Here is a 20,590-nt window from a genome sequence, read left to right as displayed (position 1 = left end):
AGCGATTAACAACACACCCGCACGCTGAGGCTCCGCGGCTAAACTGACCATTAGAGATTTCGGCGCGTAGAGAGAAAGATTTTGATCGCGAACAAGTATAAATTTATTTAAGATTTTTGCCGATATGTGCATCGGTGAAACGCGCTTTAATGCGCGTAGCTATTATGCGATAACTCAATCTCACGTTTCTTGATTAAAACGAACGCCATCGATCGGATCGTTTATTGTTAATGAGCGGATTAAATTTCTACATATAATTTAATTGGCGGGGTTCGTTTTACACCGCGTATCTGAAAATCACTCGCGCGTGCTGGCCACTAAAGCTCTATTTGACTTTACGATATCGCGGATGAGAAGCGACATGTCTAATTTTTATTCACAATAATCGTCGAAATAATTGAGTGGCTTTTTTGCACGTTATCACTCTCGCTTTCTACGGATTAACTTATTGTAAAACTGCGAACTCTCTTTTTCTTATACCGACAAATGTCTAAATAATTGCCTTTACGAGTATGCTTCGCGGGAAAAAAATTGTCCATAGCCGGTTAAATTATTTTCTTTTTTTAATATTAAAACAAACCATGTGTACGCTTTGCATCCGCTATTTTTCAAAAAGTTTGTTGTCAGCGGAATAAACGGCGCCAAAAAGAGGCGCATAACAGTAAAAATAAACGGGTCGCAATACAAAATTTTTCACACTCATTGGACACTCGCGGCATCATCCCCATGCCGACCAATTACAACCCTTCTCTTATCACCTGATAGGTGGGAACGTTTTTTCCCTAGTGCGCCAATTAATTACCCCCCCAACATAAGTACCGTTATCACGACCGCGCTACCCTCAGTCCGCGCCTAAACGTAGTCGGGAACGGATGTGTAAAGGGGGGATGACTGTTCCCTACCGGAGTTCAAGTTCAAGTTCACGGTCACTTCGATGAGTCAGCGCCTTGAGGAGTAATAATTAAATAAAAGTTTCATCGACGATACATCAAGATACATCAAGATACATCAAGACACATCAAGACACATCAAGATACATCATATTCAAGCAATTCTTTTAATAAATTGAGGAAGATAAACTGCGCGGAGAACATTTCATCGCGGCCCGTCTCATTTTCCGCTTGGAACAAGCTCTGGATATCGTTTGTTACACCGATGGGAATCGTTCGAAGGATCAAGAAGTGACAGCTGGATCTCGCTGTGCGTCACAGACAGTTTCTTTTGTCAAGATCGAGGATTTAACGGAAGCGTCGTGGACTATCCTGCGAGGGATCTAATGCGCGGAGAGCATTTCATCGCGGCCCGTCTCATTTTCCGCTTGGTACAAGCTCTGGACATCGTTCGTTACACCGACGGGAATCGATCGAAGAATCAAAAAGTGACAGTTGGACTTTGCTGCACGTCATAGACAGTTTTTTGGGACAAGATCGAACATTTAACGAACACTTAACCGAAGTGTCGTGAATATCCCGCGAATGAACTTTTGCGCGGAGAACATTATTTTATCATAAAACAAGGTCGTTTTTTGTGATCGAAATATTGTTTCGTGTTTTCGGAATAGAATTTTCGCGTTTTTAATTTTTTTTTTTTAAATTAATTATCGCACAGCCGTCGTACGCGTTGATCTTTAGTGGTGGTGTCGATTTTTCGTGCTGGTGTGACAGTGACCGTCAGTAATGGCCTGACTTACTGCGGCGACGACGCGTGTGAGCTAGGGTGCTGTGCGTCAGATCTTACCGCGTATCGCGTACGTGAGCCCTGGAGCACCGAGAGAAGGGAAAGTTGGAGGAAGGCATCTTCATGGTCTGTTCTGTTCGCGACCGTGTGTGTGAGAGAACGCATGAGTGATCGCTAAGAAATCATTATAGGCGCCTCTAATGATTTCTTAGCGACACTTATGTGTTCTCTCTCACATGCACGGTCGCGAACAGAACAGAGCATGAAGATGCTTTCCTCCAACTTTCCCTCGTTCTCTCGCTTCTTTCGGTACTCCAGGGCTCACGTACGCGATCCGCGGTAAGGTCTGACGCATAGCATCCTAGCTCACGCGCGTTAGCCGCCGTCGCCGTAGTAAGTCAAGTCACTATTGCCGGTCACTGTACATGCCAGTCGGGGAACTTCATTTTCTACTGAAGAGATTCGCGTTATGACGGAGGTGCGGTGCATTTTTTAGTATTTCATAAATTCTAATATAACAATTAATCTTTGTTTTATGATAATTTAAAATCTAAGAGACAGTACCAGTAAGATGATATTGACTAAAGACAATGACTATAAAAGAGACTGAAGCAGAACAGTAAAATAAAATGCGCTGAGAACATTTCATCGTGGCCCGTCTCATATGATGCTTGGTGCAAGCCCTGGACATCGTTCGTTACACCGATGGAAATCGACCGAAGGATCAAGAAGTGACAGCTGGATCTCGCTGTGCGTCACAGACAATTTCTTTTGTCAAGATCGAGGATTTAACGGAAGCGTCATGGACTATCCTGCGAGTGATCTAATGCGCGGAGAGCATTTCATCGACGATACATCAAGATACATCAAGATACATCAAGATACATCAAGATACATCAAGATACATCAAGATACATCATATTCAAGCAATTCTTTTAATAAATTGAGGAAGATAAACTGCGCGGAGAACATTTCATCGCGGCCCGTCTCATTTTCCGCTTGAAACAAGCTCTGGACATCGTTCGTTACACCGATGGAAATCGACCGAAGGATCAAGAAGTGACAGCTGGATCTCGCTGTGCGTCACAGACAATTTCTTTTGTCAAGATCGAGGATTTAACGGAAGCGTCGTGGACTATCCTGCGAGGGATCTAATGCGCGGAGAGCATTTCATCGACGATACATCAAGATACATCAAGATACATCATATTCAAGCAATTCTTTTAATAAATTGAGGAAGATAAACTGCGCGGAGAACATTTCATCGCGGCCCGTCTCATTTTCCGCTTGGAACAAGCTCTGGACATCGTTCGTTACACCGATGGAAATCGACCGAAGGATCAAGAAGTGACAGCTGGATCTCGCTGTGCGTCACAGACAATTTCTTTTGTCAAGATCGAGGATTTAACGGAAGCGTCGTGGACTATCCTGCGAGGGATCTAATGCGCGGAGAGCATTTCATCGACGATACATCAAGATACATCAAGATACATCATATTCAAGCAATTCTTTTAATAAATTGAGGAAGATAAACTGCGCGGAGAACATTTCATCGCGGCCCGTCTCATTTTCCGCTTGGAACAAGCTCTGGACATCGTTCGTTACACCGATGGAAATCGACCGAAGGATCAAGAAGTGACAGCTGGATCTCGCTGTGCGTCACAGACAATTTCTTTTGTCAAGATCGAGGATTTAACGGAAGCGTCGTGGACTATCCTGCGAGGGATCTAATGCGCGGAGAGCATTTCATCGACGATACATCAAGATACATCAAGATACATCATATTCAAGCAATTCTTTTAATAAATTGAGGAAGATAAACTGCGCGGAGAACATTTCATCGCGGCCCGTCTCATTTTCCGCTTGGAACAAGCTCTGGACATCGTTCGTTACACCGATGGAAATCGACCGAAGGATCAAGAAGTGACAGCTGGATCTCGCTGTGCGTCACAGACAATTTCTTTTGTCAAGATCGAGGATTTAACGGAAGCGTCGTGGACTATCCTGCGAGGGATCTAATGCGCGGAGAGCATTTCATCGACGATACATCAAGATACATCAAGATACATCATATTCAAGCAATTCTTTTAATAAATTGAGGAAGATAAACTGCGCGGAGAACATTTCATCGCGGCCCGTCTCATTTTCCGCTTGGAACAAGCTCTGGACATCGTTCGTTACACCGATGGAAATCGACCGAAGGATCAAGAAGTGACAGCTGGATCTCGCTGTGCGTCACAGACAATTTCTTTTGTCAAGATCGAGGATTTAACGGTAGGGTCGTGGACTATCCTGCGAGGGATCTAATGCGCGGAGAGCATTTCATCGACGATACATCAAGATACATCAAGATACATCATATTCAAGCAATTCTTTTAATAAATTGAGGAAGATAAACTGCGCGGAGAACATTTCATCGCGGCCCGTCTCATTTTCCGCTTGGAACAAGCTCTGGACATCGTTCGTTACACCGATGGAAATCGACCGAAGGATCAAGAAGTGACAGCTGGATCTCGCTGTGCGTCACAGACAATTTCTTTTGTCAAGATCGAGGATTTAACGGAAGCGTCGTGGACTATCCTGCGAGTGATCTAATGCGCGAAGAGCATTTCATCGACGATACATTAAGATACATCAAGATACATCAAGATACATCAAGATACATCAAGATACATCATATTCAAGCAATTCTTTTAATAAATTGAGGAAGATAAACTGCGCGGAGAACATTTCATCGCGGCCCGTCTCATTTTCCGCTTGGAACAAGCTCTGGACATCGTTCGTTACACCGATGGAAATCGACCGAACAATTATAAAATGACAGACTGCTGTGCGTCATAGACAGTTTCCTGTGTAAAGATCGAACACTTAACCGAAGTGTCGTGAATATCCCGCGAATGAACTTATGCGCGGAGAACATTTCATCGCAGCCCGTCTTATTTGCCGCTTGGAACAAGCTCTGGACATCGTTCGTTACACCGATGGAAATCGACCGAAGGATCAAGAAGTGACAGCTGGATCTCGCTGTGCGTCACAGACAATTTCTTTTGTCAAGATCGAGGATTTAACGGAAGCGTCGTGGACTATCCTGCGAGTGATCTAATGCGCGAAGAGCATTTCATCGACGATACATTAAGATACATCAAGATACATCAAGATACATCAAGATACATCAAGATACATCATATTCAAGCAATTCTTTTAATAAATTGAGGAAGATAAACTGCGCGGAGAACATTTCATCGCGGCCCGTCTCATTTGCTGTTTGGTACAAGCTCTGGACATCGTTCGTTACACCGACGGGAATTAACCGAAGAATCGAAAGGTGACTTAACTTCGCTGGATTTGACATCGTAACGTGACATCGTGACTTGACATCGTAACTAGTTTCTTGTGTTGTGATCGAGGATTTCATGTGAATGTCTGAGAGGAGGAGCAGGCCCGGGGGGCATCCTACATCGGCGGAGCAACTTTAAGGTAAGCATTAATTTTTTAATTAAAATCTTTATTAAAAAGAAACCTTTACTTTTTTTATATGAGTCTTAGTAACTAACATGTCTACATTAATATTTTATTTTTTATGTTACAGTCACCGACAACAACTCCGCTGAAATGCAGATTCGTGAGTCGCATGCTTTTTTTTTTTTTTTTTTACAAATTCCTTTAACTGTCTTTATTTTAATTGTTATATATGTTTTATGTATACTTATATATTTTTATATACATACGCTTTAATATATATTTTACTTTCAGAGAAATAATACTTTTTTTTTTACAAATTTCTTATTTAAATGTCTTTATTTTAATTGTTATATTATATATGTTTTATGTATACTTATATATTTTTATACACATATGCTTTAATATATATTTTACTTTCAGAGAAATAATACTTTTTTTTTTACAAATTTCTTATTTAAATGTCTTTATTTTAATTGTTATATTATATATGTTTTATGTATACTTATATATTTTTATACACATATGCTTTAATATATATTTTACTTTCAGAGAAATAATACTTTTTTTTTTTTACAAATTTCTTATTTAAATGTCTTTATTTTAAATGTTATATATGTTTTATGTATACTTATATTTTTTTATACACATATGCTTTAATATATATTTTACTTTCAGAGAAGTAATACTTTTTTTTTTTTTTTACAAATTTCTTATTTAATGAATTAAATAAGACAATTGTCTTATTACTTTGAATTAAAATACAGGCGCGCGCCTGTACACATATATTACATATATTTACTTGTACTAATATTAAATTGCTTTCAGAAAAATGATGTGTAGAATGCATCAAAAATTTTTAACCACACCGGTTGTACTTACAGAAAATATTATAAGTATATATAACCGACAGTCCGCAGTCTGTTTAAGTGGGACGGAAAATTTTTGTTGCATTGTATATTAAAAACTTATATTATCTGCCGTCTAAAATCTGCGACCACTGAGTGGATTTGGTCAAGTTCATGAGGCATAGAAATTAATATTCATCGATTGAGTTTAACATTACAAGAAGACCTTCGAGAGTTTATTGAATGTACGCTGGAAAGCAGATATGGCGTTTACTGCGCCGACGGCAGCTAGCGAACGTGACGTTAGAGTCGTGTACGTCGAGTTTCACATATGCCGCATATATGTACCGCGCCGATCGGATTGCCGAAGACCGATTTCTACCCGTTGACTCGTTCTCCCATTCCCTGCCCCTGCTGCCTATGGTTACGTACGTCAACAGCTGTCGCAGCAGAAAAAGCTATATCTGCCTTTCGGTGTACATTGTGAAACACCGTATCTATCGGTTCTATCGCGAGAAAAGGATTCTGCCATAGGCGAGGTCTACAACCTTCGCTTCTATTTGAGAAGCCTTCTACGCGCGAAATAACCGGTCCTCGCTCGACTCCCACCTACGAGGTTAAGTCCTGCCCGCAGCATCTTCAGCGGAGCGACATAAAAATCGGAAGATCACCGGTTTCGTAAGTACAGCTTAAAATAATTCGAGCTCTTTGAGAAATTTTTTGTGCCGTAGGTATTGGCGTGAAAAACATGAATAATTGATAAGGCTCTTGCTAGACTCATTTTGCATCGTACTTGACATTTTAAACAATATCGAGCCTTTTCTGTCTCGCCAGAATAAATCTTGCTGTAGAAACATGCTAATTTTCCCTCAAAAAAATACATTCAGTGTATATTATTTTTATTTGTATTAGCATTGTAACAGCCACACTTTTCAAGATTGCTAGAGATAACAGTTTATTGTAGTAATACAATAAGTATCTAGAAAGACACATTTCTTGTAGTTGGTAATATACATCGAATTTTTGAGCAATTTTACATAATAGGTTTAGAAATAATCGACAAATTTCAATATATCTTATCGCAATCGTACAGTCTATCCCAGTACATGATAAGCGTCAATGATAGCGCACACATAGACTCCCACAAAAATTTCATAATACTTGTAAGTAAATATCTATAATTGTGGATACAAATAAATTTAATTTAATTTTAATATCGTTTGTTTTCTACTGTATAATTATTATAATTAATTCACGATAAATTAAAATGCGTATATTAATTTTTTTTTTATCATGCCCTCATTTGTGTATGAATAAAAAAAGTCGTGGTGTGCGAGATGTGTCATTTTCGAGTTGTGCACCATATACTCGGATCTATGTATAGTAGAGAATGCGAATCACTGAGCGTCACAACGTTCTTACTGATCTACGCGATAGTATTGACTTAGAGGAGTTTCTTTAGAGACATCAAATGTCAGAAAACAGATGAATAGGCAATTTTTCTTTAAACACGTTGTTTTAAACTCAGTTACTTCGTCCGTAATAATTTCGATTACATCGTACATTAAATTCTCCGGTTTATCAATCGGTGAGATAGTAAAGGTAGATCCGAATAATACATCGATCCATAAATATTGTCAAGTAATCATATTGCAATATTCGCGTTCGATAAAGTGATTTACAATACAGAAGTACTTACGAGAGAAGAAAATAATTTTTGTTATCCTATTCCTTGAAAGTACATTATTAACAGGTTGTTATAGTTCAGTGTGTATAGTTATCGTATATCTAATTTCAATGTATTAAATGCAATTCTATGTCTTAAGGCAATAGTGTTTCTCATCTTTCAATTTTCCATAGTTTTACATATTTATCAAGTTTCTCCATCTTCATTCACATTACACTCATTTTCTGCAAATTAGAAAATATTGAATACACTCAGAGTATATTTTAAGAAAGAACACACAAGTGTTACTATTCAGAAATCTGTGGAAATACTTTGGAACTTTTGTATAATTGTTCACAGTGCTATTTTTTTTTTTTAATTATATATGTGTATATATGTATATTTTATTGTATAAATTGCATCCACGCGAAAGTTGTGAATTTTTTAAAGAGGAAAATGAATAGCTGTATATTCTAAATAAAGCATACCATTATAATTAACATTATTTGAGATCTAGAAATATAAATAACAAAAATATCGTATATTTAAGATTATACAATATAATGCATGTCGACAATAAAAAATTTTTAATTACATTTTATGATAAAAAAAAATTATAATAAAAGTTTTAGAACGTACTCCATATCACAATAATGACAAGTAAAATTGAATATGTAGATACAAATATAATATGGACATTTTTCTTATTGATATTTTAAATAATAATAAATTATATTATGTATGTTATAAAAATTTATGTCACTTCAGACTTTTTAAAAGTACTGAAATTGCTTGAGACACTAAAATCAATATTTTTAAAGCATAAATATCTAACTGGTCTAAAGCTAAATGTGAATATGCACAAAGATATCATGCTAAGCTTGTATTTTCTAATCCCAGTGTCTTATAAAGCTTCGATTCGTACATGAGGAAAAAAATAAATCTTTTGTGACCATTGTCCTCAAAATGGTATACAAGTATGTACAGATAAATCTAATGATTATGGAAAATACATAAATGTAATTTTTTTAGCCATACATTTGATGCACTACTAAAAAATTTTAACATCATCCAAAGAATAAACTTATAGTTACATGTTGTCCATTATCTATTAATGTGTCAAGTAACGATTAGCAGGGGCTATAATATTAACAATATAAATTTAATGTTAAACATAGTTTTTATATTACTCTCAATGTACCAGCGTATATATATATATTTGGCGCGAGGCACTACCATGCCTCTTGATATATACATATATGTATTGGCCCCATTGCCACATTTAAGGCAAAAGTCAAATAAGTTATTTGTTGACAACATCTTTAAAAAGCCTTAGAGTTTTATTCCTTGCTCTATTTCCAATTTTTAGTTTTTAACATTTGGAACAATACACAAGGAAATATAATAAATGTGATTTTAATTTTAGCAAAATTTTTTTCAAGAAGTGACAAAATTAATCTCTACTGTTGTCAAAACCCTGTTTTTTTTAGCCAATTTCTACAATTTGTTACATTATAAGTATTACAAAGATAATGGAAGGGAAGTATAATCCCACTGAATGTGACATTTAAATTTTAATTTGCATTTTGTGAAAAATATGTATTCTTTTGCTAAATAAAAAAAAAAGCATGTTGGAAGCATATAATGGATTATCATTCTTATTTTAGCTGCGGTGATTTGTGCCCTACAATCTTATTGCGCAACGAATTAAAGTGTCCTTGCACCTGTACAATTTGAGCTCTAAGTGAATCAGAAAGTTGTTTTTGTAACTGTTGAACCTCTGAAATTTCTTGACGGAGATTTTGATAATCTTTCGTAACCTGATGGACAGAGTGTAATAGGCGAAGCACAGATATCTGGGAAGCACAAAATAAAAAGCAATTTGATGATTAAAGGTTCAAAAAAACATTGCAGACAATAAAGTGCACACAAATGATTGACGAAAGTATAGGCGTATGACGTCACACATGACATATTTAATGCTAAGTGAAATGGATCACCCTGGCCTTAAGCAGGAATCTTTTGCTGAATGTAATATAACATTGTTTAATTTAATATGTTAGAAAAAACTATACAGTTTTACGACATAGTATATATACCCTTTTTAATTGTACTTTTCTTGCAATATTTTTTTTCTATTTTCACCTACAAATTTTAAGTAATCCAACATAACAGAGTAATCATCAATTTTTTTTAGATAAGTTAGAAATATATTTTTTAGACTCTAGTAACTCATCTATCTATTTTATATCGAACAAGTTGAATAAAGTACAGCTAAAAAGAACAAAATTTGTCAAGAAGTTTGGTAATCTTTACTGATAAAAATCGAAAAGTGAAATCCTACTTCGTCTTCTGGCTCCTCGAAGGCTTTCTCGAACTCGTCTATCTGCCACGCAATCATGTCCAGCTTGTCGTCAGCGTTCTGCACCTGAAAGATGACAGGATAATATTAATTCATTGCTCTCGAGGCGATTTGACATTTTGCAAACATGTTGATCGCTGGCCATTGTAGTTCGAAAAATATCTCACACAGGGAATAATACACTCACACTCTTCTCAAGATGCCCGATTGCGGATTCCATGTCAATTAATTTTTTTTTTTTGGCGTAATTAACGTTGTTCAATATCGAGAAAACGATCTCGGAGCGTCCAAAAAGGCGGCCGTGATTACTCCGGAATCGATCTGCTTCTCTCACGTTTGAAAAGCTCACCGGTTCATCGCGGAGCACAGTCGCGGAGTAGCAGCATTTCTCTCCGCGTAGTGGCAGCATCGTTCAATATAATGAAATGAGGTTTGTTCTAGTGCAATAAGTTACTGCACCAGTTCAGCAGTGCAACTGCTGAAAGAACAAATCTATGGAGGTTAGGTATAGCCGTAATGATAAAACTTGGAGACTTTGGAGTGCGTTTGTCATTACGTTCTCGCAAATGCGCATTTCTCAACGCTTTGGTCTCAACGCATTAGATTGAAAAACAAAAAACATAATCTGGAGTGACTCGCTGTCTCGCTGGAGATCAGTAATTTGAGAAATGTACAAATCGAATCAAGAGCCGGATATACCTGCAGCATTGGGCTTGTTATCTCATTTAGATAATGACGAGCTGAAGGAATTGTTGAACAACGATGGAAAATTTGAGGATATCGTAAAAGATATAAAACAGGTAATATTACTTTATGAACGAATGCGTCTAGAAATAAAATATTATTGGAAAATGCCAAATGTTACATGTATTATCTACTTATTGTCATAAAATGAAAAATTAGTTTAAGGAACTGGAGACAGAGAAGGAAATGCTTATGGCAAGCAACAGATCTTTGGCTGAATTTAACTTGTCTAAGCAACCTGAATTAGAGGAAGGCAAACAATTTTTAAAGGAGCTGAGTGAACAGGCTAATCAATTATGCACCAGTGTCAGGAATAAAATAGATGAGATGCGTGAGTTATCTTATATATTGATAATTAAAAAAAAAAAAAAAATTGTTGAAACTGTATACTTGTTCACAGGTGATAAATCTGGTACAATGACTGTTGATACTGCACTTGATTTACTACAAGCAGCTGCTGCTGAAATTGAAGAAGAGTCAGAGGTAACTTTTGTTAATTTATTTAACAAGTCTGTCTATTTTTTTTTTTTTTCCAAAAATTAAATTTATTAATTTTTTTTTTTAATATAGGGGATTGCCGAAAAATTTCTAGCTGGTGACATTGAAGTAGACGAATTCTTGGATCAGTTTTTATCACGAAGAAAATTAATGCATTTGCGTAAAGTAAAAGTGGATAAATTGCGCGAATTAATGAGAAAAGGGCATTTGAACAGCACTCCTGGCTATCCAATTGCTTCAAATTTCCCAGGAATAACACCTTCCATACCATATCCGACAGGGCCAGTAGCTATGCCGATGCCATTACCAGGAATGCCGGTTTATAGACCATATTAATGTGAAAAATTACGTTATGTATTTATTTGTTTGTATAATACACTTTCTTAATCGTGACACCATGCTGATATGTACACCGAAGAGTGGAGAGGGCATTTTCTGCGGCAACAGCGGCTAGCGTATGTAACCCTAGGCGGCAGAGGCAGGGAATGAGGGAACGGGAAAAAAACAGTCTTCGGCAAACCGGCCGGCGCGGTATATACATACGGTACTACATGTGAAACTCGACACACACGACGCTAAAATCACGTTCGGTAGCTGCCGTCGTCATATCTGCCTTTCAGCGTTCACATACCTTTTGCATACTAGCTTTCCACTATTTTTATATTAAACGTTGCTTTACTCAATATATATAAATTAATTACTTAAATTTTTCGTTACATATCTATTAATAGTAGATAAGATAAATATTCAGAATGACAGTATTTCTGAATAGTCTATCCTCTATTTATGAGATATTAAAATGTCTGTATTTTAGATATACATGAATGCAATCAATGCATTGTTGCATGCTATTAATTACAACTTTTATCATAGTGTAATATTTTTTTGAGGAGTATATGAAATAACGATATTCCTATTTTTTATCACGATCTATTTTTCTTATTTTACCAGTAGGTCTAACAATAAGTGGGCATATAAATAAAATTTGTACATTTGTTGTATCAGAAGATATATACAAATTTATACTATTATAAATAAGCATGGGGTTAATTTCCATTATTTTTAGTTTCTTTATTAGGTTTTTTAAATACTGGGATGTCTGTCTTTTCCCGAAAATATGCAGCAACTATTGTTACAGTTAATATCAACAGACTAATTTGTGCATATGACCGATCTTTTTGATAGTAATCATTTTTCTTCGAACGTTCATATGATTCTCTCCTTTCACGTGTTAATTTTATCTGTTGTCCATAGTGTGCTTTTGTCCATTCGTCAAAATTGTATATCTTTGATGATCCCGAGTAAACCTTGTCCTTGTAGTAAGACATAGGCTGCTCTGTAGTGGTTGACATCGTAGGCTGCCGATGCAGCAGTGTATTTCGATCATAAATTTTACGTTGCTCATAATTACTGAGCACTTCATAAGCCTCGGAGATATCTTGAAACTTTTGCTTAGCATACTCACTATCGTTTTTGTCTGGATGATATTGGAGAGTCAGCTTGTAATATGCTGTCTTTATCTCATTCTGGGTAGCGCGCGGCGTTATATTTAATATATCATAGAGATTTTTTTTACTGCTTTGTTTTATTGAATAAAATCGTACTAATTGCAATTTTGTGTAAGGCAGCATATTAAGTTTAAAAAAAGATTGTTCAAAAACTGTATGCATATTAAAAGTTTTTTATTAATGTATGTCTCATTTTAATACCTTCCTTTTTCTTTTATTTTTTTAATTTTAAAGACTTTTGATGCACCTGCAATGGTTCTTTGCAACCTTGTAAACTCAGAGACTACTCTTGTAAATCTAAAACATTCTGGAAACAAAATACATATTTATAAAACATCTTTGCTTAAAAAAAAGTGATTGTTGCCAGGTATCATGTGGCATTATTTTCGATATTAATAAATTTCGATTCAAGTTAGGGATCATTGTATTATGTCAATTATATATATTAATAAAACTTACTGTCTAATATTCTTCTGTGCTTATAGGTAATATGAAATTAGTTTACTGTCTTTGCTATGACTTAGACACTGTCGTGTACACAAAATACTTTGTCACGGTATTAACTAGGAAACAGGAACCTAATCGATCCAAATTATACAGCCACCTCGTCAGCAATATCCAGAGTTACTTTGCAAGACACTTTAACATTCAATTGCATTCAACATCTGGGTCTCTGAATGAAAGCTCCATCGTGAGCGTTTCCCATAAACATACATACGTAATATCTACGTCGGATTATCGTCGTATATTATTACACTCTGAAAAAAGATATAAATGTATATTATATAACTTCAACAAAATTTTAAAATATTGGCATCCATTCACGGGGAAAGCGTGATACGATCATAACCTCAGAAAAGCACCTCGCAACCCGAAAGAAATAAAAAGACAAAGGATTAAAACTATAATTCGTTCGAAAGAGAAATATTAAACTTTTCAATTACTTTAGATTCGGGAGCTGCAAATCGAGATCCATATAAAAAGAAAGAACGTTTTAAAAAAACTGAATAACGTTCGAAAGAGCATCCGACATTCTAAACAATTCAGTTAATAAAACCGCAGAACTAACATAAGTACGACATGTATGTAACATGTAACGACTCGTTCATTATTGGCCGCTAAAGTCAGGTCTAAATGCGTTTTTAGGTCAGAGAGTTTACTAATTACAGTAAGATAACTGAATAAAACAGACACTGTGATAACTGTCAATTCGTACGATTGTACAGAAAAGAAAATATTTATTAATGTGGTCTTTATCTAGATATCCGAGATATTTCCAATAGCTAAAATAAATTAATTAAGTCACATTGAATCGCGATAACACCTCGATATATCATTAATGACAAATCCATTTTTATTGTAACATAAAAAAAAACGCTTATTTTATTCAGCTTTCAAATAAATGATTGGAATAGTAATCTATTTTCGGTGTTGGCAGATTAAAACAATAAGATAAACGAATAACAATTTGCATCAAGTTTACAGTACTTTCTTTTTTTTTAGATATTAGCAATATAATCTTTTTATGATATCGCGTAATTAGGAACATTGTACAGACACATACATAATATAAATATATATTTATCAAATATTTTATATACAAATATAGATTTCCTTTACTATAAAAAGATATAAATCTTAATTTTTTAGAAAATCTTATTTATAATTATACATATTTCTAATGTAATACAATTTTTCTAATGTATAAATAATCTTATTAAATATAATTAATTATTTACATAATGCTAAAGATGTATTTGAATAGAGGATAATATTATGAGTAAAGAAATTAAATATTTTACATATCAAATTGAATAGAAAATATATCATTGTAATTTTTTCTTATATTCCGAAGCAAATCAGAATTTTATTTCTTATATATCACAATTCATATTTGGTAAATTAAAAGTATCGCAATGTTTACTGTTATTTGTTCGATAAAAAAAGGCATACTTATTAATTCCTGATCATGATACTGTTTCGGTAGAAACGACTGTCGGTGGACAGCGCATATTAAGAAAAGCTGTGTCGTATGGAAAATGTTTTGCCAGCACTTCGTTAGGTATATAGTGAGAGCCTGCAAACTTTGAAAAATATCGGCCGATCTCTTTGTTCTCAAGCCATGCTGACGCGCTCAAGCTATGTTCGTCTACTAAAGAATCTAAAATCAAAAGATTTTTTATAAAGTACACACATACACACATTTCTGAAGCTTTGTACCTACCTTGAGCAGCATAATATGTATTCCCGTTTTCACTAAGAATAATGTAAAATGGTTGATTCAAATCGTCAGAAGACGTACGACTCGTATCAGAGAATGAACAATAAGGCAAATGAGTACCACAGAAAATTCTGTACTCGTGTGCTATTTTCACTTCTGAATTATATTTGGCATCCCACCAAATTATCACGCCTTTATGATTAATATGTTCCATTTCACAACATCTCACTATCATTCCAACTGCATATTTTATTTTTTTCGATCTTTCTTTTGGTACTGTATGATCTTTAGTTGTTTGCTTAGCCTGAAAACAATACTTTTTCAATAGCTTTTAAATCTTTAAATGATGTATGTCATACACTTTTGATAATAAATTATTATAATTACGTACCTTAATATAGGACTCAAATGCTTGAAGCATCTCTATAATTCGTGTTGCTTCTACAGATGTTTTATCACTGTAGCTATTCTGCATACATATAAAGATACAAAATTTAAGAATATTTCTTGTATAATTATTTTGCACATAAATATAAGAAAATTAATAAAAGAAGTCAAAATAACTCAAAAATCGTTTCTCCTTTCTAGAACCCGAATTATTTTTTTCCGGACGCGGAAGTTTTAGAGTTGCGAATATGTGTTTGAGTGTGCACGTGTTCTCGGGAACACGAGAAAAAACTACCGGGCGTGAACGCGTAAACTGAGCAAGAGTTTAACAATATTTTATATAACACGCTTACTTTTTATCATACTGTGATAAAAGCAAAAAATAAAAAATTGTATAAATCTAAAAAATTTAGATCTATATATAAATTAAATTTACTTACCAATAATTTGTGTAATTCGGCTACAAGGCCCGAAATATTTATATGATAGTGTAGATAATGACGACACAGATTATCAATCGCGTCTATATTATTTGGTTCTACCATATATCGTAGTTCCATCAACGCGCGTCGTACTTGCAAGGCCCTGGTTTCATGATGTTGATAAGGAGGATTAACTAATTGTAAAGAGTTAATCATTCGTAAAACAACCTAAAAACATAGGACATATTTCGTTATCTAACTGTGCAGTGAGGATACAGTATTTAAAATAAAATAAAATAAGAAACAGAATAATTACTAACTTCTATAGAAGTAATTTCATGGTGTTCATTGAAACTTTCTATGGGACATCTTCTACCACGAGTTCTAGGACATTCGTTCTTGCTTCGAATAAATCCGCCATGTAGAATATCAATATAATAATATTCATCATCTCCATAGTTTTTTTTGTCACTATAAATAAAAGTTATACAGTTTACACATGTATACAAATAAATTAGAAAAAAAAAAAAATGTGTTTCTTAAATTAAAATTAAGCTTACAACTTTGGCTTCCAACTTAAAAAGAAATGAGTAGGAAAACACACGAGATCACAGCGTACCCCAAGTCTTCTAGCTACACTCTGGAATACAATTGCCAGAGATATAACATTTCCAGCTTTGTTTTCTAAAACCTATAAATTATAAATTATATTAAAATCATATTAATATTTGCAATACAGCAGTATCAGTATAAAAATATTTTGTAATATAATCGTAATATATCATAATTTACAACTTACACTATCTATAAGGATGTGCTCAGCTTTAGGACCTAATATATTAAATGGATAAGGCCCAGGAGAAGAAGAGAAATTTAATTGGTCGAACAAAACTATTCGAAGTACATCTAAAATTTGCTTTTCATCTTTTCTGCTCCATTGATTGTCTTTGATGTTATTGTATTTCCAAAAAGAAAACTGCTCAGCAGATATTGAGAATATTGGATGATTACAGTGTATATTTTTAAGATTTTCCAGTACTTGCTGTGCAATATTATCCAGTAATATTTCCACATCTAAATAAAAGATAAATTTATCAGGCTGATACCATTGTGCTACAATAGTAGCTGCCTGTTCTAAAAGCTGCTGTTCTTTTGGACAGCTTATAAATTCATGCCACAAGTCTCTTAAACGACGTTGTTGTATATATGTAAGAAGTTTCTTGCTGTAATATTGATGTGTCAAATTGCATTCAGATGATCTAAAAAACAATATGTATACAATTAATTGTGCAATTAAATAATTTATCTACAAAATAAATAATTTATTAAATCTTACAATGGAGACATGTTGAGTATATTCAATATCTCATCAATGACAAAATAATAACTCATAATATGTGCTCCCATATTTGGACAGAACAGGGTGTCACAGTGTACCAGGTCAACATCAGCAAGCTCATTCTTATTAAAAAATGTATCAGACATCTGTGTCAAGTGACATCGTAAATTATTTCTACATTTTATGCTTGCTTTTACTTCTTCCTTGAAAATTATGTCTTCTTTATCTTGTATCCGTTTATGATACATTTTCTTTAAGTAAGGCCATCTAATATTACAAAACAAAAATATATTATAAAAAAAAAAAAATTGTAAAGGCTAAAAAATAAGATAATTTTAAAAAAGACAAGTCTGTACTCTAAAGTTATAAATTCAGTATTTAAATTATTTTACATAAATTTTACATTTTGTTTATTAATATAAAAACGAAAAAGTAGAAAAAAAAAAAAAATTAAAAGTAAAAGAAAGTTTCGAAGGATTTGTAACGTCAAATAAACCTAGCTATGTACACAAGAAATCACATGTTCATGACGTGTGTAACTAAATTCGTCAAGTTTCAAGTAACGAAATCATAACGAGAGTTTTGCGGCTATTGTAGTTTTTACCTTTGAAAAAGCTTCCTGTGCCACAGCAGGTCATCGTCGATCACTGCGAGAAATCGCTTGCACGTCGAACCGAAATTAACGACGTCTTTAATGCCGATGCTTTCCTGCTGCAGGATGATGTCGATCAATTCGTTAGACAGGCTTGTTATCGTGGTCATCTCGAAGAATTTAGCACGGAGCACGCAATTTGTATTTATCAATCGTCATGCGAGCAGCTACATTCAAAACTGTACAGGTTGTACTTCGTTTAATCGGTTGTGTCGCTTGAATAACAAAAAAGCTTACTGATAACTCCACAACGCCATAACTTCACTCACAAACTCTCTCCCTGCTCTCCTATGTTTTTACAACATGGATCGGAATAATCCATAATAATTCACACACTGTAGATGGGACTCTTCACTTTTAATATGGCCGGTATTCATAGATTGTAGGGAGTACTGGAACGAATCATGCGCGCGTCGCGCGCGCGCTATTTTTCAATGTAATTTTATTTTTATTTTACGAAAGAAAACCAATCCAAAAGATGTTTTATTAAATTAAAAAAAAAAACTTGATTTGTTTTAGTAATTATTAAAAAAGTGGTAGCAAAATTTTTTTTCTTTTCTTATAAGTTTATCTGTCCTTCGGCGATAGGAACAGCATGCAACTGTACCCGAACATTTAATTACACTATACACTCTTGCGAATAGACGCAGTAGTTACTCTTTTGTTACTTTTCAAGTTAGTCGTTACAGTTACAGTCATTAAGGTTTATTAAGTACAGAATTATATAATTCTCGTATTGAATATTAATATCATCGTTCTAAGATCCTACACAATCAACGATTCGTACTCCACCTATTGCTAAAGATGGGCAAACCGACTGCTTGAAGCCTTGAACTGCGGAATAAACGAATGCTCCCCAGTTGTGATTTTTCTGGGTTTTTCTCAAGAGACGCAGTATCACACGGAATTTATTTGGAAAAAAATGGTCGCTGGACGAGCGTTGCATTTCGTGTTTAAGATACCGGATCGCGGATCAACGATGAAGTTCTACCGCGAAATTCTCGGGATGAAGGTGAGACTATTCGTTATCTTTTACATTATTCGGCAGAACTTGTTGATTGTTAAATTACGTGCTCTGTTTCGTAGGTGCTGAGACACGAAGAGTTCTCGGATGGATGCGAAGCCGCGTGCAATGGGTGAGTAATTACCCTCGTGACTTGTCATGGCACAATATCATTTCCTCATGACGACGCGATAATTATTTCGATTTTTTAAACGTCGAAGTGACATATATAAAATACTAAATTCCATTTTTACAGACCGTATGCAAATCGCTGGAGCAAAACGATGGTGGGATATGGTCCAGAAGACTCACATTTTGTGATTGAATTAACATACAATTATGGGAAAAAAGAATACAAAGCTGGGAATGATTTTAAATCAATTACTATATATTCAAAAGAAGTGATTGACAGAGCACGTGCAAATGGTTGGCCAGTGCAAGAAGAAAATGGAAAGTTTGTGGTGGAAGCACCTGGGGGATATAAATATCATATTGTTAATGAAAGTTCTACTAATAGTGGTAAATATGAGAATCTGTAACTTTTACAGAATACAAATATTAAAATATATGGAAGAAATAATATCACAATATAAAAAATATTACATGTTACTTTTTTTTTAATGCATTGGCTGTTTTAAACAGATCCAGTTGAGAAAGTTACTTTATGCAGCTCCAATCTTGAACATACCATTGCATACTGGAAAGATATTTTAAAATTGAAAATATTCGATAGGAAAGATAAAAGTGTGTTAATGGGTTATGGCAAAGATCAAGCCAAAATTGAATTTCAAGATATTGGTGAATATATATATAAATACATATATAACAGTTGATTTGTTATAAATTTTCATTACATTTATAAATAATGTTTATAAGTTTTAAATTAAATTATGAATTTTTGTATTAGGAACTGAAGTGAATCATGCAGAGGCATATGGACGCATTGCTTTCTCAGTACCATTTTCAGAACAAACTGCAATTCAAAAAGCTGTTAAAGAAAGTAATATACATAATCAAGGAAATAAAATTTTAACTGATCTGATAACCTTAGACACCCCAGGAAAAGCTTCTGTAAGAGTTATTATTCTCGCCGATCCGGTAAGTATATATTACTAAAACAAAACATTTACCATGCAATCATAATTTATAAATTTTATTATATCTGTTTTCTAGGATGGACATGAGATTTGTTTTGTGGATGATGAAGGATTTAGACAACTTTCTGTTCCTGATTATCCGAGTGAAGCAATTTTAAATAGATATATTGAAAAGGAAGAGGCGACCCAAGGGTAAAAAATTATTTTTTCTATCCCTGAAGTATTATTTGTAATTTACAATAAAGATTAATGGTGATGGAAAATAATTGTAAGAAGGTTCGAACTTAACGCATAAGTGATATAAGATATTGAAATAAATATATAATTATATTAATATATTATAAATATGTAATTATATCAATAATAATGTTCTTATTGATTTATAAAAACGAGTTGTATATCAAATTAGACAAGTAAATGTTACATATGATTATTAAATTTAATTAAATTTTGTTATGTAGTTGTTTAACATTATAATTTTTTAATTAATAAGAAATTTTCAGAAAAACCGATATCTTGTAATTATATTATGAAAATAAAAGATGCTGACGCTCAGAGAAGGATCAGGAATTTTTACGATACTCGACGTTTATCAGCTATAATGATATTGAAAGTATTTGTATTAGTGAGGTCAACAGGCCAATAATGCAATCTCTTAGTGTACGCGTTTTATTATCGAGAAAGACGCAATATACTAAGAAGAAAAC

General features: G+C 34.1%; 5 protein-coding genes across 5 annotated transcripts; 2 read left to right on the top strand and 3 right to left on the bottom strand.

Annotated features, from left to right (window-relative positions):
• Positions 1–6,913: 6,913 nt before the first annotated feature.
• Positions 6,914–10,483, bottom strand: LOC139109767 (uncharacterized). Its single transcript, XM_070669081.1, has 3 exons — positions 10,200–10,483; positions 9,995–10,078; positions 6,914–9,506 (listed from the first exon to the last, which is right to left on the bottom strand). Exons 1-3 carry the CDS (start codon positions 10,419–10,421, stop codon positions 9,309–9,311), a joined length of 504 nt encoding a protein of 167 aa, XP_070525182.1. The 5' UTR covers positions 10,422–10,483; the 3' UTR covers positions 6,914–9,308.
• A 187-nt stretch (positions 10,484–10,670) lies between these two features.
• On the top strand, positions 10,671–11,647 carry Vps37b (vacuolar protein sorting 37B). Its single transcript, XM_070669079.1, has 4 exons — positions 10,671–10,812; positions 10,916–11,087; positions 11,157–11,239; positions 11,327–11,647. Exons 1-4 carry the CDS (start codon positions 10,681–10,683, stop codon positions 11,588–11,590), a joined length of 651 nt encoding a protein of 216 aa, XP_070525180.1. The 5' UTR covers positions 10,671–10,680; the 3' UTR covers positions 11,591–11,647.
• A 517-nt stretch (positions 11,648–12,164) lies between these two features.
• LOC139109766 (dnaJ homolog subfamily C member 30, mitochondrial-like) lies at positions 12,165–12,924 on the bottom strand. Its single transcript, XM_070669080.1, has one exon. It carries the CDS (start codon positions 12,922–12,924, stop codon positions 12,301–12,303), a length of 624 nt encoding a protein of 207 aa, XP_070525181.1. The 3' UTR covers positions 12,165–12,300.
• Positions 12,925–14,323: 1,399 nt separating this feature from the next.
• Positions 14,324–18,131, bottom strand: LOC139109758 (F-box only protein 21). The gene is made up of 9 exons (XM_070669071.1): positions 17,736–18,131; positions 17,129–17,398; positions 16,592–17,051; positions 16,353–16,483; positions 16,113–16,263; positions 15,811–16,020; positions 15,375–15,452; positions 14,987–15,287; positions 14,324–14,923 (listed from the first exon to the last, which is right to left on the bottom strand). Exons 1-9 carry the CDS (start codon positions 17,891–17,893, stop codon positions 14,730–14,732), a joined length of 1,953 nt encoding a protein of 650 aa, XP_070525172.1. The 5' UTR covers positions 17,894–18,131; the 3' UTR covers positions 14,324–14,729.
• A 253-nt stretch (positions 18,132–18,384) lies between these two features.
• Positions 18,385–20,525, top strand: LOC139109763 (glyoxalase domain-containing protein 4). Its single transcript, XM_070669076.1, has 7 exons — positions 18,385–18,795; positions 18,870–18,919; positions 19,043–19,305; positions 19,429–19,584; positions 19,694–19,884; positions 19,960–20,075; positions 20,387–20,525. The coding sequence occupies exons 1-7, from the start codon at positions 18,706–18,708 to the stop codon at positions 20,403–20,405; spliced, it is 885 nt and encodes a 294-aa protein (XP_070525177.1). The 5' UTR covers positions 18,385–18,705; the 3' UTR covers positions 20,406–20,525.
• The last annotated feature ends 65 nt before the right edge of the window (positions 20,526–20,590 follow it).

Source organism: Cardiocondyla obscurior, linkage group LG18, assembly GCF_019399895.1.
Source record: "Cardiocondyla obscurior isolate alpha-2009 linkage group LG18, Cobs3.1, whole genome shotgun sequence".
NCBI lineage: Eukaryota > Metazoa > Arthropoda > Insecta > Hymenoptera > Formicidae > Cardiocondyla > Cardiocondyla obscurior.
This window is presented reverse-complemented; position numbering and strand designations above follow the sequence as displayed.